Source organism: Heptranchias perlo, chromosome 3 (genome assembly GCF_035084215.1).
Source record: "Heptranchias perlo isolate sHepPer1 chromosome 3, sHepPer1.hap1, whole genome shotgun sequence".
NCBI classification, from domain to species: domain Eukaryota; kingdom Metazoa; phylum Chordata; class Chondrichthyes; order Hexanchiformes; family Hexanchidae; genus Heptranchias; species Heptranchias perlo.
In genome coordinates, this window is record NC_090327.1 from 119,263,000 (window position 1) to 119,284,650 (window position 21,651).

A 21,651-nucleotide genomic window follows, 5' to 3' on the forward strand; every position below is an offset into this window, starting at 1 on the left:
TGGAGTTCTCCCACTGCAATGGTCAATGTTCATCTCATAACCATCACCAAACCAGATTAACTGGTAATTTATCTCATTTGCTGTATGTTGAACCTTACTGTGTGCAGATTGATGCACATGGGGAAAAAATTAATGAAGTTAGCTGCGAGATGCATTGGGACGTCCTGAGGGCATGAAAGGCGCTATGTCAATGCAAGTTTGTTCTTTCGAAACATTAGGAATGGGATAGTGCATTGAAAACGATAAATACAAAGCGAGATAATCAAACAATGTGTGGGCTCGATGGTTGCTGAGCTAGTGGGGCCATGGAAATATAAGCTACATCATTAAATAAATTTAAAACAGAAATCGACAGTTTCCTAGAAGTAAAGGGAATTAGGGGTTATGGGGAGCGGGCAGGAAATTGGACATGAATTTAGATTTGAGATTAGGATCAGATCAGCCATGATTTTATTGAATGGCGGAACAGGCTCGAGGGGCCGATTGGCCTACTCCTGCTCCTATTTCTTATGTTCTTATAATTCCAAAGAAGGCATCATGTCGAGACTGAAAATGTGGTATGTTAGATATTCTGGAGTTTTGCCGGGTTTATCTTTTGGGTGCTGGAGAGAAGCATAGCTCAGTGGGTTAAATGATTTTGAAGAGTCCCAAATAGGATTATAAATGGCCCATGGAAGAAATGAGACTGATGGGCCAAATTACCTTTTCTCATTCCATTCTTCTGGTCATCTTATGAGTGTATCCTGATTTTGCTCGCATCAGATGTTTAAACTTTTCCATTTCTGTTTGTCTTCAGGGCACATGACAATTTAACTTGCTCTGTTTTTTCCTTTCTGGTCTGCTATCTTTTTTTCCTTATGTCCACTTTCCGTGATTTAAACATTTTTTAGGTGTTGGAAATACTATTCCATAACATTGCACGCCACTGACTCAACGTTGTAGATCAGAGTCTTCAAATGTTTGGCTGATGTCAGCCATGTATGTCTGGGGCAGAGATCACCCCATACGAAATGTAGGTACTATATAACGTTAATCATGGTCAGACTGGGCTCCTGGACTAGTTTCGATCGCTTAAAGGGGTCAGAGGAATTTTCCATTTTTTTCCCTCCTCCTAATTGGTCTGTGTTTTTATGATTTTTTGCCTCCCTTAGGGGATCACTTGGCTTTCGGGTGGAATGGGAAAGTGTATATATTGTGATGTGCAAGGCATCACAATTGTGTGGGACAGGCTGGATGGACCAGAGGGTCTTTTCCTGTCTGTCATTGTCGTATGCTTGTATGTACCTGTTTCTGTGGGCTGTTCGAGGGGACTAGACCTTTAAATTATTTGCTGCTGAAGAAATAAGCAGCAGTAAGTATTTCCCAGTAGAATATCCTCCTTTAAAAGATCATCCCCTTTTTTCCTCCCCCCCCCCCCCCCCCCCCCCCCCCCCACACTCCCGGCTTGGATCATCTGTTGATCTCCCCTGACCATTAGTGACCATTTTCTTTGCTTCTACATCTCATTGTGCAGACACTAATGCCAGCTTGGTGCACAGAAGCATGCAGACATCGGCAGCTCTGGTGATTGAGATATTCAGGAGCTGGCAGGCTGAGGCTGTCTCAACTGAATTTCAGGAACCCAAGTTGGCAAAAACCCATATTCAAATGGCTATTAAACTTGTGGTTCATTCTATCCTCTCTGCTCTCAAACCTTCCCCCCCCCCCCCCCCAATCTCAAATGTCCACTAGCACATGGTTAGAATGATCAGACTGCTGTTTTAGTGCTTAATTTTGCACAGTTGAAGAGATTGCTGAATAATATCCTGGCTGCTGCATGAGTAATTTGCCTTGCACTTAACTGGAGGAAGGGGGCAGCACTGTTTGCATGAACAATTCAATTAGTCAAATACTTTGAGGGGGAAAGTAATTGTTCTAATGTGACTTTTGAGAACGTGTGCTATCGCCAAGCTGCTTAGTGCTCTCAAGTCCATTTTAAAAAATGGGAGCGCTGCTATGTGACACACTAATATGCTCAGTTGCAAAACAAAGTTATTCTTTTTTCTGGTAAGCATTACAATCAGATTGATTTCCTTTAAAACTTAGAAGAATCAAGTGGTTTGAATGAACATACTCCTTGAGCTTACAGCTTGCTCCATACATCCAGAGACTTATGCGACAGCAGTTCAGCGCTCGGGGAATATAAATGCAATCCCACAAATATTTTTATCATGAGATGGAAACAAAAAAGTATGCTACCATGCATTCAGGCTGGATGTTGGCATGTGTTTCAAGCTATAGATCACTTGGCATCGTTCTTCACAGAAACAGATTTCATTCCATGTTTTCAAAAACCTCAACCCCAGCAATAAAATTTGTGAAGCTAAAGAAATGTGTTGGCCAAGGAGCCAAGATGAACCTGTTGGTCACTCGGATCTCTCTGGCTTTGGAAGATTGCTCTTGCGCTGCATATGTAAGGTGTTTCTGCCGTTAACTGTCAGTTTTATTTTGGTATACGAGGCGCTAGGTAACTAAATATTTCTTTTTAAAGAAGTCGTTGGTAACTGCTGATCGGTAGATCGAGTTTCAGTGACAAATTCCCACCTCATACATGAGTTCTTCCAATCCTCAGCAGGAGCATGCATTCTGTTAGTAGGAAGATTAATCTCTCAGCTGCATTGTACCTTCTGTTGACTGATGCTTGAGAGGCATTGATGGTACCTGTGAGTGGCAAAGTCTTCCTGGCTGAAGAAGGATTTGAGCTGAATAGAGGGTTCATTTGCCAAAAATCCTGTACAAAAATAATCCCAGGATTTAAATCTAGAATACTGATATTCTGTGTCCAGTGATGTAATGGATGTTTAATTGTCCTTGATTTATTAGAAGTGCTGTCTTTCGTCCCCCTTCAGTTCTCCCTCTCATTTTCTCCTCTTCGTATTCCCTTTACTACTGACGGCATTGACTCGACTTTGGGTATGGCTCCACAGGTTCCAGCTGTCCTCTGGGATCTTGCCCCATATGAATTGGGGAAGGGAAAGGGGGAGGAGGAGAAAATTGTGGGTGAGTTTGAGGCAACACCTGCTCTTCCAGCAGTGGTCATTGGATCATTGCCAGGAAATGGGCATTTATAATTCTCTCTTGCCAAGAAAGTGATGCCATATTTAATGCCCCTGCAGTTGCCCGAGCCAATATTCGCCAGCGCATCAATGTCGAGGTTGACATTTCTTGCCTATATGACTCCGTACTATGCCATTTGTTACATCAGCACACTACCATCTGGGGACCTGAAGATATATAGATACTTAAGTATAATGTGCTCTATCTTTTTTTTTCTTTTGGAAACCATAGTAGAATTGTTACATTGTGGAATTAGTGCATGTCCCTGGCAAGCTTGGAGTCTTTTTAAAGTATCACTTCAAACATCATGTCAGCCGTGGCTCAGTGAGTCTCTGAGTCACAAGGTCATGGGTTCAAATCCCACTCCAGAGAGACTTGAGCCCATAATCTCGGCTGACACACCCCAGTCCAATATGGAGGGAGTGCTGCGCTGTTGGAGGTACGGTCTTTCGGATGAGACGTTAAACATCCGCCTTCTCGAGTGGATGTAAAAGATCCAGTGGCACTATTTTGAAAAAGAGTAGGGGAGTTCTCTTTGGTATCCTGCCAACATTTATCCCTCAACCAACATCACTAAAACAGGTTATCTGGTTATTGATCACATTTCTGTTTGTGGGAGCTTGCTGAGTGCATATTGGCTGCTGCATTTCCTACATTACAACAGTGACTATAATTTAGAAGTACTTAATTGGCTGTAAAGCGCTTTGGGATATCCTGAGATCATGAAAAGCGCTATATAAATGCAAATCTTTTTTCTTTTATTCCTAATTTTCTCAGACTGGAAAAGCTTTGTCAAATACCCAATAGTATGTTACTGTTGGTCACTCTCTTCCCCATATCCCCCCTCCTTCATTTGTCCACAATTTCATCTGAATTCAGGTTATGCATTTAAGTCAAATTACGAGTAACAGCTGTATTAAAATTCAACTTATTGTGTTAGTTGTATGCGGATAATTGTGAGTTGCATGAAAAGGTTCAGGTCAGAATTTGAAAATAAAAATATCATGTTTATAACACAAGTAAAAAGATATGCAGAGGTTGAAATGTGTTAATGTAAGCTTATACCATTGGTGCTTTAGGAAACTTTCATTTTATGCCTTCTGACAGACTTGAGCCTATAATCTATGCTGACAGTGCTGCTTGTAAATGGTGCCATCCTTCAGATGCGACATTGAACTGAGGTCCTGCCTGTCAGGTGGATGTAAAAGATCCCATGGCATTTGAAGAAGAGCAAGGAGTTCTTCTGTGCTTATGGTAAACATCGCCCTCTTAACCAACACCACCAATAACTGACAGTCATTCATTGGCTGTTTGTTAGACCTTTCTGTGTGCAAATTGGCTGCCACATTTGCTTATTTGTGACTTCACTTCAGAAGTAATCCACTTGTAGAGCTGTGAGGAAGTGAAAGGTGCTGTATAAATACATTCATTAAAGTTTAGTGCTGTATGTGTTTTGCTGTAATCAGTAGTGCTAGGTAACTATGTTCAATGAAACCGTTCACTGGAGAAGATACGCAAGAATTGTCACAACTGTCATTTATGCCTACATTACAGATTAATGGAGTATCAGATCGTAGCCAGTGCTGTTAATATTATGGTTGGAAAGAGTGAATGATGGCAAGAATTTTGTTTGATGTTTCAGCACACGAGAAGTTGAAGTGCAATTTGCCAAAGCACAAGACTCTCAAGTACATGTGGTCTAGATGAGCAGTGCAACTCATTATATTGTAGCAACTTAATCTTGGAGGCATCTACCAGCTATCTTATACTTCAGTTCAGTGTTCAAACATGTGGCTAATTGCATTTCTGATTAGTAAATTAAAAATGAGTAATAGATTCCCTCATTGGGCCTGTGATCTCAATACTCATATTCACATGGCATCTGCATGTGAACTTTAACCTTTTTGTACGTTGTTGGCAAAGTGGTAAGATGGAAAGCAGAGTGTGCGAGTGTTTTTTTTATTTTTGTGAATTCTTTACTTGGTTACTGAATGGTGGTAGATGTTAAGTAAATGTGCACATGTGAAATACATTTATCTTTTTGTGTGAGTGCATGCAAGGTGTTTTCTATTAAAAATAGTGCATGTGGTGAAAACAGTGTGTGTAGCCACATCTGTGGCTAGTCAGTGATTTTTGTTGGACAAGGTAACCCTACTATTGGATTATGAACATGAACTAGTGGAGCGGCTGTATGTTTTATTGCATGTTTATATCAGGGGAGCAAACCTGATTTTTAGGGAAGGGAAACAAATAATTTGAGCCAAATCCCCAGCTCCTGATAAGTGTTCTTTTTTTCACCTCCCCATTTTCAGGACTCCCATGTCTCCCACCTGCAAGACAGGCAAACGACCTGTTTCCAGGCTCTGCCTTGGGTACTCTTGTATAACCAGCTGGCTGGGGATTTCCTGAAGCAGCACAGGCTACTTTGCCCATTGTTCTGTTTAAATTTCCTTTACTCCTCCTTCATCTGTTTGGCAGTGCAGTTGAAATCAGAGAAATCATAGTGCAGGGTCTTGCAGGTGAAGCCCCGTTTTGTTATTCTGACCAGTAAGAAATACTTTCACTTAGTGCTTTCTAATGTTACCGAAACATCCCAAGAGGTTCACACAGCTCATTACTTTTTTGGGGTGCAGTGACTTGTGTAGACAAACTTTTTTATTGTGTTGTGAAGAAACCTCTTGTATTTTTTTATACCATGAGAGGATTCAGCCATTGCTTATGATTTGTGCAGTGCAATGAGTGTGCGATCCAATTGACCAGCTTGCTCTTGCTAGTTAGGTTTTGTAACATTTCTTTGGAACATACGGCCCAAAAACATGGGAAAGTGGCACTCCAATAAATACTGTTAATCTGCAACTGTTGAAAGATGCTTGTTTCGCAGAGAAGCACTTCTGAAACATTTCAAAAACTATTAAATTAGTGTAAGGCTTGTATGTTTCATTCTCCAAGCTTTGCATGAGAAAGAAAGAACTGCATTTATATCTTGCCTTTCGCATTCCTCGACATCCCAAACGTTTCACGGCGAGTGAATTACTTGTGAAGTATCTTCACCAGTGTAATGTAGGCAAACGCGGCAGCCAACGTGGGTGATATAGTGGCCTTGGAAAAGGTTCAGAGGGGAGCAACAAGAATGATTCCTAGCTTAAAGAACTTTAGTTACACAGACCCAGCTCTTCAATCCTATTTACTTTAGAGCAGAGTAGACTTAGAGGCAACCTGATAGAGGTATATAAAATAATGAAAGGGCTGGATTGCGTGCCTATAGATTATTTCAATTTGACTGATTGGGGAGGACCAAGGGACGAGTTTAAACCACGCAAATGTAGGATTGGATTGTATGTTAGGGGGTTCTTTTCCTAGAATGTAGTAAACCTTTGGAGTGCGTTGCTGGGTTCTGTGGTTGGTGCTGACTCTCTGCATGCCTTCAAGAGGAAGCTGGACCGGTTCTTGACTGGGGCAGAGATCGCATCATATAGAAGGTAAGTACATTGACCATGTGTGGTTAACTGTTAATGTGATCTCCTGGACTGGTGAGGAATTTTCCAGGTTTCTTTCTCCCTTTTTGGCCCTGGGATTTTTAATGTTTGTTTTACCTCTCCCAGGAGATTACATGGCTGCTGGTAGGATAGGAAGTATCTCTAGTCAGGATGCTCCGGGCATCGTGAGTGTGCGGCTGGCTTGATGGACCAGCTGGTCTTTTCCTGCCCCTCATTTTCGTATGTTGGTATTTCCGCACCCCAAAGATGCCGCAAGCAGAAGAGAGATAAATGACCAGATAATCTGTCAGTGGTGTTGGTTGAGGGATAAATGTTGACCTGGACACTGGGCAAACTCTTTACCTATAGCTCACACATTCCTGGTCAGGTTTACTGTTGTAAATTTTTCACTTGTTAGATTAAAATCTCAACACATTCAAATGTACTATTATTGCCTAAGTGGGGCTTTACTTAAATGTAATGCTGTCATGGCTTTGTTTGCATACATCTCCAAAATCCAAATTAAAGAATTCCAAGTGTGTATTTTAAAATATGACCAGTTATAATATGGTTACTAGTTTGTCAATTTAGTGTGTTCAGAAGCAGGGTTAATTGTAATGAGAAAGTTACTCAGCTTTTGAAGAAATTTAATTGCCGGAAGTAGTGAGAAACTACAAGGTCTGTGGCTTTAATGCGTGCTATTTACTGGCAGGTAAATGCAGACTGCTGCTACAGGAAAATACCAGTAATTCCTTGAGACTTGCAGTTGATAGACTGGGATTTAGGGGTCTCTGAAATTAGTCTCACAGCAGCAGGGTATGCAATTAGTTTATTGAAAAACCACAGGAAACACCATCTGCACTTATGATGCTTAGTCAAAGGAATGCATTTTGGATTTTTCTGAAGAAATAAAAATGACACCTCTCGTTTTAGGCAGAGAATGTGGTAGGAACTGGCCTTTGAGTCTGGGCTCTAATGGGACCAGTCAGCAGACTGACCGCTGCACGTCACATTTGCAAAGCATCAGAATTTCTCTGATCTGCTATGTTTGTGGCATTTGTTCCTTCAGGATCAAAGTAACGTAGTGAACTGAGCATCTTTTATAACTAATAATGGAGTTAATATGAAGCACTTCTGGACCAGTTTTCAATATGGCTTCTTCGTGTGGCAATAGCAGACAACAAAGACTTGAGTTGCCAAGTTTAGTATTCACCCCCTTCTGGTGTTGTGGTCAAATTAGCTGTTTCATCGTGAATGCCTGATATCATTAGAGTTGCAGAAACTTTGAGCTGTTTGGTTTCGTTAAATATACTAAGCAACCTGCTGCCTTGTGTGAGAAGTGCAGTTGGACCCGGAATAACAAGTAGGCCCTCAGGACTACATCAAAAGGGTATTTATGGATAAAAAGCTACATGATTTTATTGATATTCTCCCTTTCTGCTAAGGTAGAGTGCTGCTGCAAGTTGTTCCTTAGGAAGTCATAAGGAAATCATAGTGGCTATTCAACACATAGTTTGAGTTCCTAACTGGGGTGGTAGTCAGGTTTTATAAACAGGGACATAGAGTTCAAGCGTAACGAAGTAATGAGTTTGAAACACAACATCAGTTAGGCCAAAGAGTACTGTGTGGTGTTTTGGGCATCCCAGTATCGAAAGGGTTTTAAAGCCATAGAGAGCGTAGAGTCGAAATTCACCAGGATGATATCAGGAATGGGAAACTGTGGTTATGAAGAGATACTGGGGCTATTTCCACTGGAGCAGAGAATGGTAAGAGAAGATTTAATGGGGTTTTTAGACAATGAAGGGTTTTCATAGTGAATAGAAAAAGGCTATTTTCTCTGGTTAGGAAGTCTGTGACAAGCGGTCATCATTGAATGGGGAGAGAGATTAGGAGAAACTTCCCTGTGCAGTGAGTTTTTAGAGTGTAGTGGTGGAGGTGGAGACCGCTGCATCTTTTATAAGGAAAGTTGGATAAATATTTGAAGTGGTGGGAGATACAAGAGAGCAGGGCAACAGGAATAGTCTTGGATTGCTCTACCAAAGAGCCCGCACAGCCACGATGGGCTGAATGGCCTCTTTCTGTCCTCTAAATTACTTAGATTCTATGAAAAAAAAATCACTGGAAAAGATTTGTCACATTACCAAGTCAGAGGACAATCTCAAGACCTATTACAAATTGTGTGGTGAAGTAAATGATAGAATTACTTTTGTTGTAAAGATTCTCTCTTTCCCTTCATTGCAGTATGCTTGCGGAGAAACTGAATATGACGCCTGAAGAAGCAGAGAGATGGATTGTCAACTTAATTCGAAATGCAAGACTAGATGCAAAAATAGATTCAAAACTGGTAAGAGGTTTTTGTTTTTGTTTGAGTGTGTGTGTCTCAAATATTATTTGGCTCTGGCGGAACTTAATGTATCATTAGCAATTACTGGGGTCACAAAGACCATGAGTGTGATGGCCTTAACTAAGTATTTGGACTTGTACATGTTTGTCTCCAGAAGAGTACTGGATGATTCTTCATTTGTTCAGCCTCCATGTGCAAGTGAGATGCACAAGGAACAACAACAACTTGCATTTATATAGCCTGTATTTAGCTTATTTGTAATAAAATGTCCCAAGATGCTTCACTGGAGCGTTGTCAGACAAAATTTGACACAAGCCACATATAGATATTACGACAGGTGACCAAAAGCTTGGTCAAAGAGGTAGGTTTTAAAGAGCGACTTAAAGGAAGAGATAGAGGCGGAGAGGTTTGGGGAGGGAATTCTAGAGCTTATGGCTGAAGGCACAGCCGCCAATGGTGGAGCGTAGGAAATTGGGGGGTGTGCAAGAGGCCAGAATTAGAGGAGTGCAGAGATCTCTGAAGGCTGGAGGAGGTTACAAAGATAGAGAGGGGCAAGGTCATGGGGGGGTGGGGAAGAGAGCTAATACTTTGTTATGTTCTGCGCCGTTAGTTTTTTTTCTCTCTAATGTCAGTCTGCAGCAGATCTTTTGTTTCCCACACAAGAGTTAGGAACTCAAGCTACATGTGGAATAGCCACTTTGATTTCCTTATGGCTTCCTAAGGAACAACTCGCAGCAGCAGTCTACCTTTAAAGCTTTCCGGATAATATGGCAACCCAACTTTCTCTTTCTCTGCCATCTATACACTGCACACTCTTGGATCACTGCCATTCTTGTCATTTGTGGTTCCCTGAAATAGCTCTGCATCTCTCTGAAAAAGCACACCATTGTTTTTTTCACTGTAGCTTACAAGCCAACCGTAGTCAACTGTACCTCTTCATTCTCCTCAACCTCTCCACTGCCATCAATAGTGCCAAACATTCCTTCCTCTCCAGACGTGTCTGCACCATAGTCCATTTCCATGGTGGTGTGGTCTCCTGATTCCACTTCTGCATGTCGTGATACATCACAGACTACTTCACCTCCAGTGGTTTCCCACGCCTGCACACTCACCTTTATCATAGAATGAGACAGCACAGAAGGAGGCCAATCGGTCCATCGGCCCTGTGGTGGGTCTTTAAAAACTCTATCCAACTAGTCCCACTTCCCTGCTCTTAAGAGCATAAGAAATAGGAGCAGGAGTAGGTCATACAGCCCCTTGAGCCTGCGCCGCCATTCCATCAGATCATGGCTGATCTTCAACCTCAACTCCACTTTCCTGCCCGATCCCCATATCCCTTCCCAGCTCGGGGTCAAAATCATGCCCTTTGTGTCCTCCCCACCTAGTTTTATATCATCAGCAAACTTGGATACACTACACTCGGTCCCTTTATCCAAGCCATTAATATAGATTGTAAATAACTGAGGCCGAAGCACTGATCCTTGATACTCCACTAGTTACAGCCTGCCAACCTGAGAATGACCCGTTTATCGCTACTCTGTTTTCTGTCCGTTAACCAATCCTCTATCCATGCTAATATGTTACCCCCAACCCCATGAGCCCTAATCTTGCGTAACAACCTTTTATGTGGCACCTTATTGAAAATCCCGCCAAAATGAGAGTGAGGAACTTTCCTCAGAGTGAGAAATGAGGGTCCGTGATAGTTTTTGGGGAGGGGGGGGGAAGTCACTACAGGTAGGTTTGTTGGGCCTGGGGGATGCACTGCCTTTTGAAAATCCAAATATACAACATCCACTGATTCCCCTTTATCTACCCTGCTAGTTGCATCCTCAAAAAACTCTAATAAATTTGTCAAACACTATTTCCCTTTCATAAAACCATGTTGACTCTGCCTAATCATATTATGATTTTCTAAGTGCCCTGTTACTACTTCCTTAATAATGGATTCCTGCATTTTCCCGAGTACTGATGTCAGGCTAACTGGCCTGTAGTTTCCTGTTTTTTTTTCTCCCTCTTTTCTTGAATAGCGGGGTTACATTTGCTACCTTCCAATCCGCTGGGACTGTTCTAGAATCCAGGGAATTTTGGAAGATCATAACCAGTGCATTCACTATCTCTGTAGCCACCTCTTTTAGAACTCAGATGTAGGCCATCAGGTCCAGAGGATTGATCAGCTTTTAGTCCTATTAGTTTCTCAAGCACTTTTTCTCTGCTGATATTAATTACTTTCAGTTCCTCACTCTCATTAGCCCCTTGGATTCCCACTATTTCTGGTATGCTTTTTGTGTTCTTTACTGTGAAGATAGATACAAAATATTTGTTTAATGCATCTGCCATTTCCTGTTTTCCCCATTATAATTTCTCCTGTCTCAGCCTCTAGGGGACCAACATTTACTTCTGCTACTCTCTCTTCCTTTTTACATGTAGAAGCTATTACAATCCATTTTAAAATTTCTTGCTAGTTTACTTTCATTCTATTTTCTCCCTTTTTATCAATTTTTTAGTTGTGATTTGCTGGTTTCTAAAACTCTCCCAATCCTTAGGCGTACTACTCTTCTTGGCAACATTTTAGGCCTCTTCTTTTAATCTAATACTATCCTTAACTACTTTAGTTTCAACTGCCATACCCTTTAATTTCCCAACCTACCTTAGCCAACTCACCCTTCATATCTATATAATTGGCTTTATTTAAGTTTAATTCTCTAATTTCAGACTTAAGTACATCACACTCCAACTTAAAGTGAAATTCATCATATTATGATCGCTCTTCCCCAGAGGTTCCTTTACTTTGAGATTACTAATTAACCCTGTCTTATTACACAGTACAAGATCGAAAATAGCCTGTTCCCTGGTTAGTTCCATGATGTATTGTTCTAGGAAACCGTCTTGAATGCATTCCATGAACTCATCCTCCAAGCTACCTTTGCCAATTTGATTTGCCTAGACCATATGAAGATTAGACTTCATATAGATTTATCTTTCCCCACAGCCCTGCAAATTTTTCCCCTTCAAGTATTTATCCAATTCCCCTTTGAATGTTGTTATTGTTGCTTCCACCACCCTTTCAGTCAGATCATAACTCACTGCGTAAAAAAATTTCTCCTCTTCTCGCCTCTGTTTCTTTAGACCTTGAATCTGTGTCCTCCGGTTACTGACCCTTCTGCCAATGGAAACAGTTTCTCCTTATTTACTCTTCAAAATCCTTCATGATTTTGAACACCTCTATCAAATCTCCCCTTAACCTTCTCTGCTCTTTTGCATTAGATATTCATCCTGGTACAGTGTCTCCGGTCTGTCCCATAAATGGATCTCATGACCCTTGCGATCAGGAGTTTAACTTTACTACTCAACATCTAGCCCAACAATATCATGACCTGGGGATCATAATAGTGAAACCTTTTGTTACATGAACGGGCTATTGTAATCTCTCTCGTCCTCCCCTTCATATCTCTCCATGACCTTGTGGGTAGTGTCAGACTGGCGAGAGGGTTGCTGATTGGAGTACTGCAAAAGTTAGCACTTGAAACCTTGCTGTTTTCATTAATATAAGTGTCCTGGGTGTGGACGTGAATGTTGGTTAAATATGCAGACAACAATGACAATTGTTGTCTGCATATTTAACACTGACAATTGTTGTCTGCATATTTAACACTGACAATTGTTGTCTGCATATTTAACAATGACAATTGTTGTCTGCATATTTAACAATGACAATCCACACCCAGACAACAATGAAGTAGAGGAGGGGTGAGGTTAAGGACAGAGGAAACAGTTGAGACAATGTGGAGAAGCAATTTCAAAAAACGAAGCTAGAATGTTGGGATACTCTTGCAGGTTTACAGAGGTTATGCTGTGGTGTTTATAATACATTGGTCAATACAGCTTTGAAAAGGGACGTGCCTGCATTGATGCAGAATGCAAAGAGTGACAGGACTGGTTACAAGTGAGATGGGGATGAGCTGCGAGGAGAACTTAGAAACGCGTACAGTCCCAAGAGATGATGACTAAGGGGGCTGGAGAGAACCTCACTGAAGTATATAAAGTATTAAATGGTGTAGATAGATGAAGTGAACCCAAAATAGCACTTCAGTGTTTCAGACCAGTAGGGCACAAATTTAAATTGGTGAAAAGTAAATTTACAAGACGTAAGAGAAGAAATTTCATAACTTCAAGGGTGATCAATATTTGGAAACCACCAGTTGAAGAAATTAAGTCAGACTTTCGAGGCTTTCAAAATGCAGTTGGACGCTAGGCTGGATGAGTTCGTATCACTCTAACCTCTGAGTCAAAAGCTCATGGATCCCACATGACTCCACTTGAGCATATAATCTGGGCTGACACTCCAGTCAAGTACCGAGGAAGTGCTGCAGTTATGTAGTGTCCTTTATGACCTCAGAATGTCCCAAAGCGCTTCAGAGGTGCCGTCAGTCAGATGAGATGTTAAAGCAAGGCCCCATCTGCCCTCTAAGATGGATGAAAAAGATCCTATGGCACTATTTCGAAGAAGAGTAAGGAGTTTCCCCCAGCCCTGGCCAACATTTATCCCTCAACCAACACTACCAAAAACAGATTATCTAGTTATTTATCTCATTGCTGCTTGTGGGACCTTGCTCTATACCAGTTGGCTGTTGTATTTCCCTACATCGCAACAGTGACTACACGTCAAAAGCTGTGAAGCGCTTTGGGACGTTATGAGGTCATAAAAGGCATTACATAATTGCAAATGCGTTCTTTCTTTCAGTTGAGGGATAAGTTTTGATGGGAGAATGGCCTTCTTCTGTCCTTGACTTTGGTTTATGGCACACAGCAGTATCAGACAGTCGTATGTGGATATTTCACAGCTAGGGCCTTGCCAATTGCCCAGGACCTTCCTCTTATTAACTGTATCCCTACACTTATGGCCATGGCCCCTCTTACTATATCAGTGGGGGCACTGAATGCTAAGTTAAGAATTCTGTGTCTGGCAAGGGTTGTCTCTGATGGATGCAAGGGCTCATGATGTGACCCTCTCAACAAAATCAAGTAGTGCATTGATTTCCTTGTATTCTCCAGACACTAGAAATCAATCAAAACACTATAGTAGGATTGCACTGGTCCAAATAGAAAAATTATCTTGAGATACAATATGCAGCCTCCACCTCCCTCCTTCAGTCTGATGGTGGATGCTTCTGTAGGTATAATTACATAAGAACATAAGAAATAGGAGCAGGAGCAGGCCAATCGGCCCCTCGAGCCTGCTCCGCCATTCAATAAGATCATGGCTGATCTGATCCTAACTTCAAATCTAAATTCATGTCCAATTTCCTGCCCGCTCCCCGTAACCCCTAATTCCCTTTACTTCTAGGAAACTGTCTGTCTATTTCTGTTTTAAATTTACTTAATGATGTAGCTTCCTGGGGCAGCAAATTCCACAGACCTACTACCCTCTGAGTGAAGAAGTTTCTCCTCATCTCAGTTTTGAAAGAGCAGCCCCTTATTCTAAGATTATGCCCCCTAGTTCTAGTTTCACCCATCCTTGGGAACATTCTTACCGCATCCACCCGATCAAGCCCCTTCACAATCTTATATGTTTCAATAAGATCGCCTCTCATTCTTCTGAACTCCAATGAGTAGAGTCCCAATCTACTCAACCTCTCCTATGTCCACCCCCTCATCCCCGGGATTAACCGAGTGAACCTTCTTTGTACTGCCTCGAGAGCAAGTATGTCTTTTCTGAAGTATGGAAATTGGCCATAGTATTTTTGGACAGCCCAGTCAAATGCTGACAGATTGGGACTGGTGACTTGGTGGTTGGTCTTATGGTTCGTCTGAGATTTAATTATGGATATAAGATTAGTCAGCACATATTTAGACAAATAACATTGTTTTGTAGAAGTGCAAACCTATGGGGGGCCAGAAAGGGGAGTGAAGACTTTTCATGTGATAGCATTTTTCAGATTGGTGACGAGTTGAGATAACCAGGTTATTTTAACTGATGTTGAAGTAACCAGATTACCCTTTCCCAGAGCCATGATCTGGCTGGAGCATTTAGCCATATATTTTCAGAGCAGGGTAGGTGTTACAGCAGTTAGTGGGAAAACTTTTGTTTTGCAAATTGAAATGTTGAGAGATGGATCTGTTTGCAGCTTTTCACAACGGGAGACTTTACAGTTTCTGTCTTTGCTAACCTCTCAACAGGGGGATTCTTGTCTGGCTAACAATATCCAGATGGAAAGAGCCAAGAGTCAGTGTTGTCAGACAGATTTTAGTAAACCAGTAAAGTGGAAGCATCACAATTTGCACGCAGTTGTACTGTAAGTGTTTTTGTTTAGTAAAGTTTCAGCAAAACGTAATGGTGGGTTGGTAACATTTTTGTGCTGAAACTGTAGAAAAAGACCCAAGTGGTATGGTGGGCCTCGATTACATCTGGGGCTAGATAACAAGATGGTGAAATATTGGTGCTAGTAATGGTAGTGGTGAGGGTAATCTCAAATCATGAATTAAGAGCATTCTATGAGAAATATATTGAAGAACAATTAGTTGCAATTTGTTTTGTTTGCACATCTCCTCACTCTTCCCTTGGAGAACAGTGTGTAGTGGGGGGATTCATGGGCTGATTAACAGTCTGATGGGTCGCGACGTGAAAGCTGCTTCCATGGCCGTAACCATCTTTACACCAGAAGATTTAGGGGGGTTAGTCCTATCCAGTGGCAGGGATTCATGGGCTCCTACAACCCATATGAAGAGGGAGGGGCCGACCATGCGCTCTGGAGCTCCGGCCTTGAACTCTGCACCTTCTGTCTCCGAGGTGGGACTGCTCCCATTGAGCCAAAGGCTCGCTTCGCGATTTGTCTTAAAAGCCCAACATTCCAAAAATTCCTAGTGACAACACCAATGATAATGACTTCTCAGAGGTGCCTTCAGACTGAGATTTTCTCATTATGACTGTAGTTTTTCTGATTTCTCTACCAACAAGAATGGGCCTGTTTTTGCAATTGAAGAACCAGATTTGGCTTTTTTTATTCCTGCAAGTACTTCTGTTGACAACCTGCAACAGGTTACAGATGCTAATTGTTTCGGAATGTTGCAACTTTGGGGTTCTGGAGGCTAGGCTCTTCATGAGAATTGTCATGAAACCATTTGCTATAGTGGAGACTAATACAGCATTAAAGCTCATACAGTGTGTATTTGGTATACTTCAGGCGTGAAAGTTGATGAAATCAGGTGGCTTGTTGGCAAATATTTCTTTAACAATGCCATTTTGAAAGGATATCTTTGATTGTCCTCTGCGGGCTTTATATTGAAGGCTAAGGCCTGTTCATGTAATGTTGATGGGCATTGCCAAGTTTGACCTAATTTTAAATGGATAAAGTATCAATGAAAATATTATAGTGACCTCAGATTTTTGCAAAAACAAGTTTTTACATTCTTTATTGGAACAGAAATTTAAACTAATTTTTGCATAGGCATATGGTATTTTTGAAGTATTTAAAGCCTCTACAACAAATTATGGGCACATACAATTCACTGAAAATTTCAAATGGTCCTGGCAACCATTTTTTTATTTGTAGGGGCACGTCGTCATGGGAAACAACGCTGTGTCGCCATATCAACAGGTCATCGAGAAAACAAAGAGCCTCTCTTTTCGGAGTCAGATGTTGGCTATGAACATTGAAAAGAAAATGAATCAAAACAATAGGACCGAGGTGAGTACTGTTAACTGCTTTAAGCGTACCCTGTGGACCAAAGAGTCCCCCTACGAGCATCTACATCTTGCAGACGTGCATTAGGGAGAGTGCAGGCGATGCTGTTTTGAACCAGGTTTGGTAAATTACAATTAGGTAATTGCCTATTCTTAAACTCAAGCTTTAACCACATCAGTTTGTTTTTTTTACCTTAAATATGGTATCACTTTTAGTCCAACATTCTGAACATTTGTAAATCATAGAAATCATACAGCACAATAGTTACAGAGAGAAATTAACGTGCGATTGAATAACATTCTAAAATTCTGATCAATCCCTTGTAAAAGCCATCAGATTGAACTAAATCTGCGTTCAATTAGCAAAAAGATAATCGAGAAAAAGAAATTGCAACAAATCTAAAAATGGCTCTTTCCATTTACAAATAGCATTGAATGGTCACTTTGTTTCTTATTCACACAAGTACGAGATGACTTATTGTATTTTTTCATTCCCCACAAGAAATGGATAAAAGGTCTCAAACAATATTTCAACACAGTACAGCAACTAGAGAATTGTATATTCTTCAAGGTGTTTTTTTTTTAAAGTTTCTCTATTCATCAACCTTTCAATTATAGCTTTTTATATGCATCAATTTTATGTTTGGAAAGTAATCGGAAGGGCAAAATTGCTCACTTATCATGTTCTGCTCTCTTAAATTGGATCTCTCACATATTCCAACAATGTTCACCTGAGGAAGGAGGAAGCCTCTGAAAGCTTGTGAATTTAAAATAAAATTGCTGGACTATAACTTGGTGTTGTAAAATTGTTTACAATATACGGTGACTATACTATTGAGGCTGTTGGGCAAAAATGAACTGTTCATTGGGGTAAGGGGAACTATACAGGCAGGAATTTTCAAATTCATTCGCACAAATTCTCTCCTTTTTATTGATGTTGTAGATTTTTTTCTGTCTACATTGGGCAATGAGTTGTGAACCAGAAATTTTTCCTCAATTTTTCTGTCTGGAAATAACCACTTTTTTTTTTCTCTCTGTCCATTTGGCTACTGATAATGGATCTAGCAATGAAGGCTCTGCGAATGTGATTCGCTATTTACCTAGGGATTTTTCAGAAGGCTGAGCTCAGTGCAATCCTATGGCCATATTAACAGTTACTTGCTAACATGTCTGGTTCTAATAAGCAGTAACAAAGCTGAGCTTCATAATTATGATAAGTTGAATTTGCTGTGATTGACTACAAAGTACAAAATGAAATAAGTGTGACTATAGAGAAAACATCTGTAAGCTGTTTTGGGGAATTTGAGAGCGCTGCTTACGTTGTTTGAATGGTAAGTGTTAAAAGGGAACTTTAGAGACAAGTACAATGAGTGATGTGTACATCGGTTCCATGTATTTTAATAAAAACATTAATATCTCTGCTGTTCCTCTCCACTGGAGTTCTATCCGCACCCATTTCAGTTTAGCAGATCTGATGGGTCGGTGACAAGATTCAATGCCAGTGAGGATAGAGGATTGGTTGTGATTGATTAAACACCGGTGTCAGACTCTTGTTTTCCTCCCCATTTTTCTCTGTCCTGACAGAATATGGTGTTGAGAAAGAAAAGCATGTGAACGAACTGTGCAGTCAACAAAACAACCTCCAGCTGTGCTGAGAGGGAATACTTTTTTGCCATGTATTTTCCCATTAGAGCCAAAATGGGCAAGCCCAGCTCCTCATCCAAGGAGCTTATAATTGCAGTTCATCCTCGTTCAGTCTTCATAAGTCAAAAAAAAATGCTGCCATCCAGAAGGAAGGAAAACTTCTGGGACACTGCATGTGTTTTGCAAGCACAGGCCTTCCTCCAGGCCCTATCACATGTTTTCCTTTATTTCAGTTCAGTTCACTACTTCCTCAGTCAATTCATCTTGCGTATTTCTTCTTACAGCCTTTTTAAAGTCTGTGAAGGTTTCCATTATGCTTTTGACTTCTGCGCAATAAATATTGACTATCAATTGCGGATCATATTTTGTGTCTGAGAGAGAACTGTTAAAGTTTTTGGGTTTCTTTACTGTTTTAAACTCTAGCTATTTTTGGCTTCTGTGTTTGACAACTCTCGAAGGTGAATCCTAAATCCTCATGTCCCAGAGGGAGTGTTTTCACTTGCCCAGATATTTGTCTACGTTCATAGTGTGCCCAAGGATCGAGCAGAAAATCCTCACCAACATATTTCAGTTCCTGGTCTTATAAAGGGGTTTTGTGATCTACCGTTTCAGAAGTTGACAAAATGCCATCATACTTCAGCTGCAACTGCCAAATAAATTTATTAAGCACTAAAAGAACAGGCAGTACCATTTTTTTATAGTAATCGTTAAACTTAGCTCAATCCTTATGTACTGGGAAATAATAGTTTGCAATTGCCTTGCTAAACTGAAATATAACTAATCCTGTATTTTCTCGCCATTTACGAAAGCTATTTGACCTTATTATTTCTGAGTTGAACAAAAATTGATAAGTACCCTTTTTAAAAATAAAAAGTGACTAGGACCAAGCAGATTTAAGTAACTTGATTTTTTTTTAAAAAACTGCTAATTTAACATATGAACAAATCCCATATGCTTCTATTTGAATTGAATGGCTTTGTCCCTCCTTCAGAGATCAGGTACAGAAACACTGCCAAAAATCTGTATCTGTCAGGCAATGTAGCATGTTCATTATTTTTATGTTTTAATGCGGAGGTAAAGTGTATCTATTGAACTAAGTGAATCTGGTCAGAAGTATAGCTCTGTAGATTCACATTTCTGTGAAATAAAAGAGCTTAATCATTCAAACCAAACTTTGTCTCATCTGGTTTTAACTCAGCCCAACTTCAAGAAATTTAGGAAATGTATGTGGAAAATTTGCAGATATTCGGGTCATATCCTTCAAGTAGATATAGACCGATGTCAATCCATTCCCATAAAAGAAAGATCCTCAAACCACTTATAGGAATGTCTGTTGCCACTGAACCCAAGATCATACAGAATCATGTAGTATAGAATCATGGAGGCTATTCGACCTGTGCCATCTCATTTGAAAGCTATCCAATTAGTCCCTCGGCCCTGCACATTTTTCCTTTTCGACTATATTAATGGTAGACCCAAATTCATAACAAAATATAAAGCTTCCTTCCTCCCTTGAACTTTTCTTAGACTTGCTGCACATTACATTTTGTCATGTCTGTGTTTCTTGCCTATTATTAAATTGGGGTCTTTACGACCACATGTTATGTATTGAGACAAGGGCCATTGGGGCCCATGCGCACTAGCCCCATTTCTTACTGAATTTGTCCTTCCCCTCCTGCCCACCTCTTGGGAGAGGCAAACAAAACATAGAAACCCATAATCAATTCAGGAAATCTGTCAAAACTTCCTCTTCAACCCCACAAAGGCGATCAGGCAAGCACCATGAGGCCCGACATCGTTGGTTATTACCTAAAACCTTGCCTTCCTTCTGAGATCTCCTTTTCTTCTAGAAATGTGTGTACTGCCAATTTGTGATCCATTTTGAGATATCACTCGGCGCGTGACTTTAGCACACGTCCTTTGTAGCACTTTATCAGAAGATATTTGGAAATGAAAATCTTTGCTAAAGAGCTGTGCTATTATACCCTGTTGTTGATCGACTAGTGTGCCGTGTTGGTGGTGGTGGACTGGCGTGCCGTGTTGGTGGTGGTGGACTGGCGTGCCGTGTTGGTGGTGGTGGTCGACTGGCGTGCCGTGGTGGTGGTCGACTGGCGTGCCGTGGTGGTGGTCGACTGGCGTGCCGTGGTGGTGGTCGACTGGCGTGCCGTGGTGGTGGTCGACTGGCGTGCCGTGGTGGTGGTCGACTGGCGTGCCGTGGTGGTGGTCGACTGGCGTGCCGTGGTGGTGGTCGACTGGCGTGCCGTGGTGGTGGTCGACTGGCGTGCCGTGGTGGTGGTCGACTGGCGTGCCGTGGTGGTGGTCGACTGGCGTGCCGTGGTGGTGGTCGACTGGCGTGCCGTGGTGGTGGTCGACTGGCGTGCCGTGTTGGTGGTCGACTGGCGTGCCGTGTTGGTGGTCGACTGGCGTGCCGTGGTGGTGGTCGACTGGCGTGCCGTGGTGGTGGTCGACTGGCGTGCCGTGTTGGTGGTCGACTGGCGTGCCGTGTTGGTGGTGGTGGTCGACTGGCGTGCCGTGTTGGTGGTGGTGGTCGACTGGCGTGCCGTGTTGGTGGTGGTGGTCGACTGGCGTGCCGTGTTGGTGGTGGTGGTCGACTGGCGTGCCGTGTTGGTGGTGGTCGACTGGCGTGCCGTGGTGGTGGTGGTCGACTGGCGTGCCGTGGTGGTGGTGGTGGACTGGCGTGCCGTGTTGGTGGTGGTCGACTGGCGTGCCGTGGTGGTGGTGGTCGACTGGCGTGCCGTGTTGGTGGTGGTCGACTGGCGTGCCGTGTTGGTGGTGGTCGACTGGCGTGCCGTGTTGGTGGTGGTCGACTGGCGTGCCGTGTTGGTGGTGGTCGACTGGCGTGCCGTGTTGGTGGTGGTGGACTGGCGTGCCGTGGTGGTGGTGGTGGACTGGCGTGCCGTGGTGGTGGTGGTGGACTGGCGTGCCGTGGTGGTGGTGGTGGACTGGCGTGCCGTGGAGGTGGTGGTGGACTGGCGTGCCGTGGTGGTGGTGGTGGACTGGCGTGCCGTGGTGGTGGTGGTCGACTGGCGTGCCGTGTTGGTGGTGGTCGACAAGATTGTGTGGATGTTTTCTCTGTGTAGCAAGTTAGTCTTGTTGAAGCTGTTGAGGAAACGTATAGTGCAGGCAGGTGACTTTCTAGGAACAGGTGTAGGCCATTCAGCCCCTCGAGCCTGCTCCACCATTCAGTTCGATCATGGCTGATCTGTATCTTAACTCCATCTACCTGCCTTGGTTCTGTAATCCTTAATACCCTTACATAACAAAAATGGAGGAAGGAGGAGGGAGAATCTGAATGTGAGTTGGGGCACACTTCTTTTAGTTACCATCTTATATTGCAACAGTGACCACATTGGCTGTACTTCATTGGCTGTAAAGTGCTTTGGGATGGC

The 21,651-nt window shown here is 42.1% G+C and overlaps 1 protein-coding gene across 1 annotated transcript in view; it reads left to right on the top strand.

Annotated features, from left to right (window-relative positions):
* The window catches only part of LOC137319851 (eukaryotic translation initiation factor 3 subunit E), a 157,813-nt gene that overhangs the window by 125,355 nt on the left and 10,807 nt on the right, over positions 1-21,651 (top strand). The window contains exons 11-12 of the mRNA XM_067981769.1: positions 8,814-8,916; positions 16,467-16,601. Coding sequence (XP_067837870.1) covers positions 8,814-8,916; positions 16,467-16,601 — 238 coding nt within the window. The remainder of the gene's footprint in view (positions 1-8,813; positions 8,917-16,466; positions 16,602-21,651) is intronic.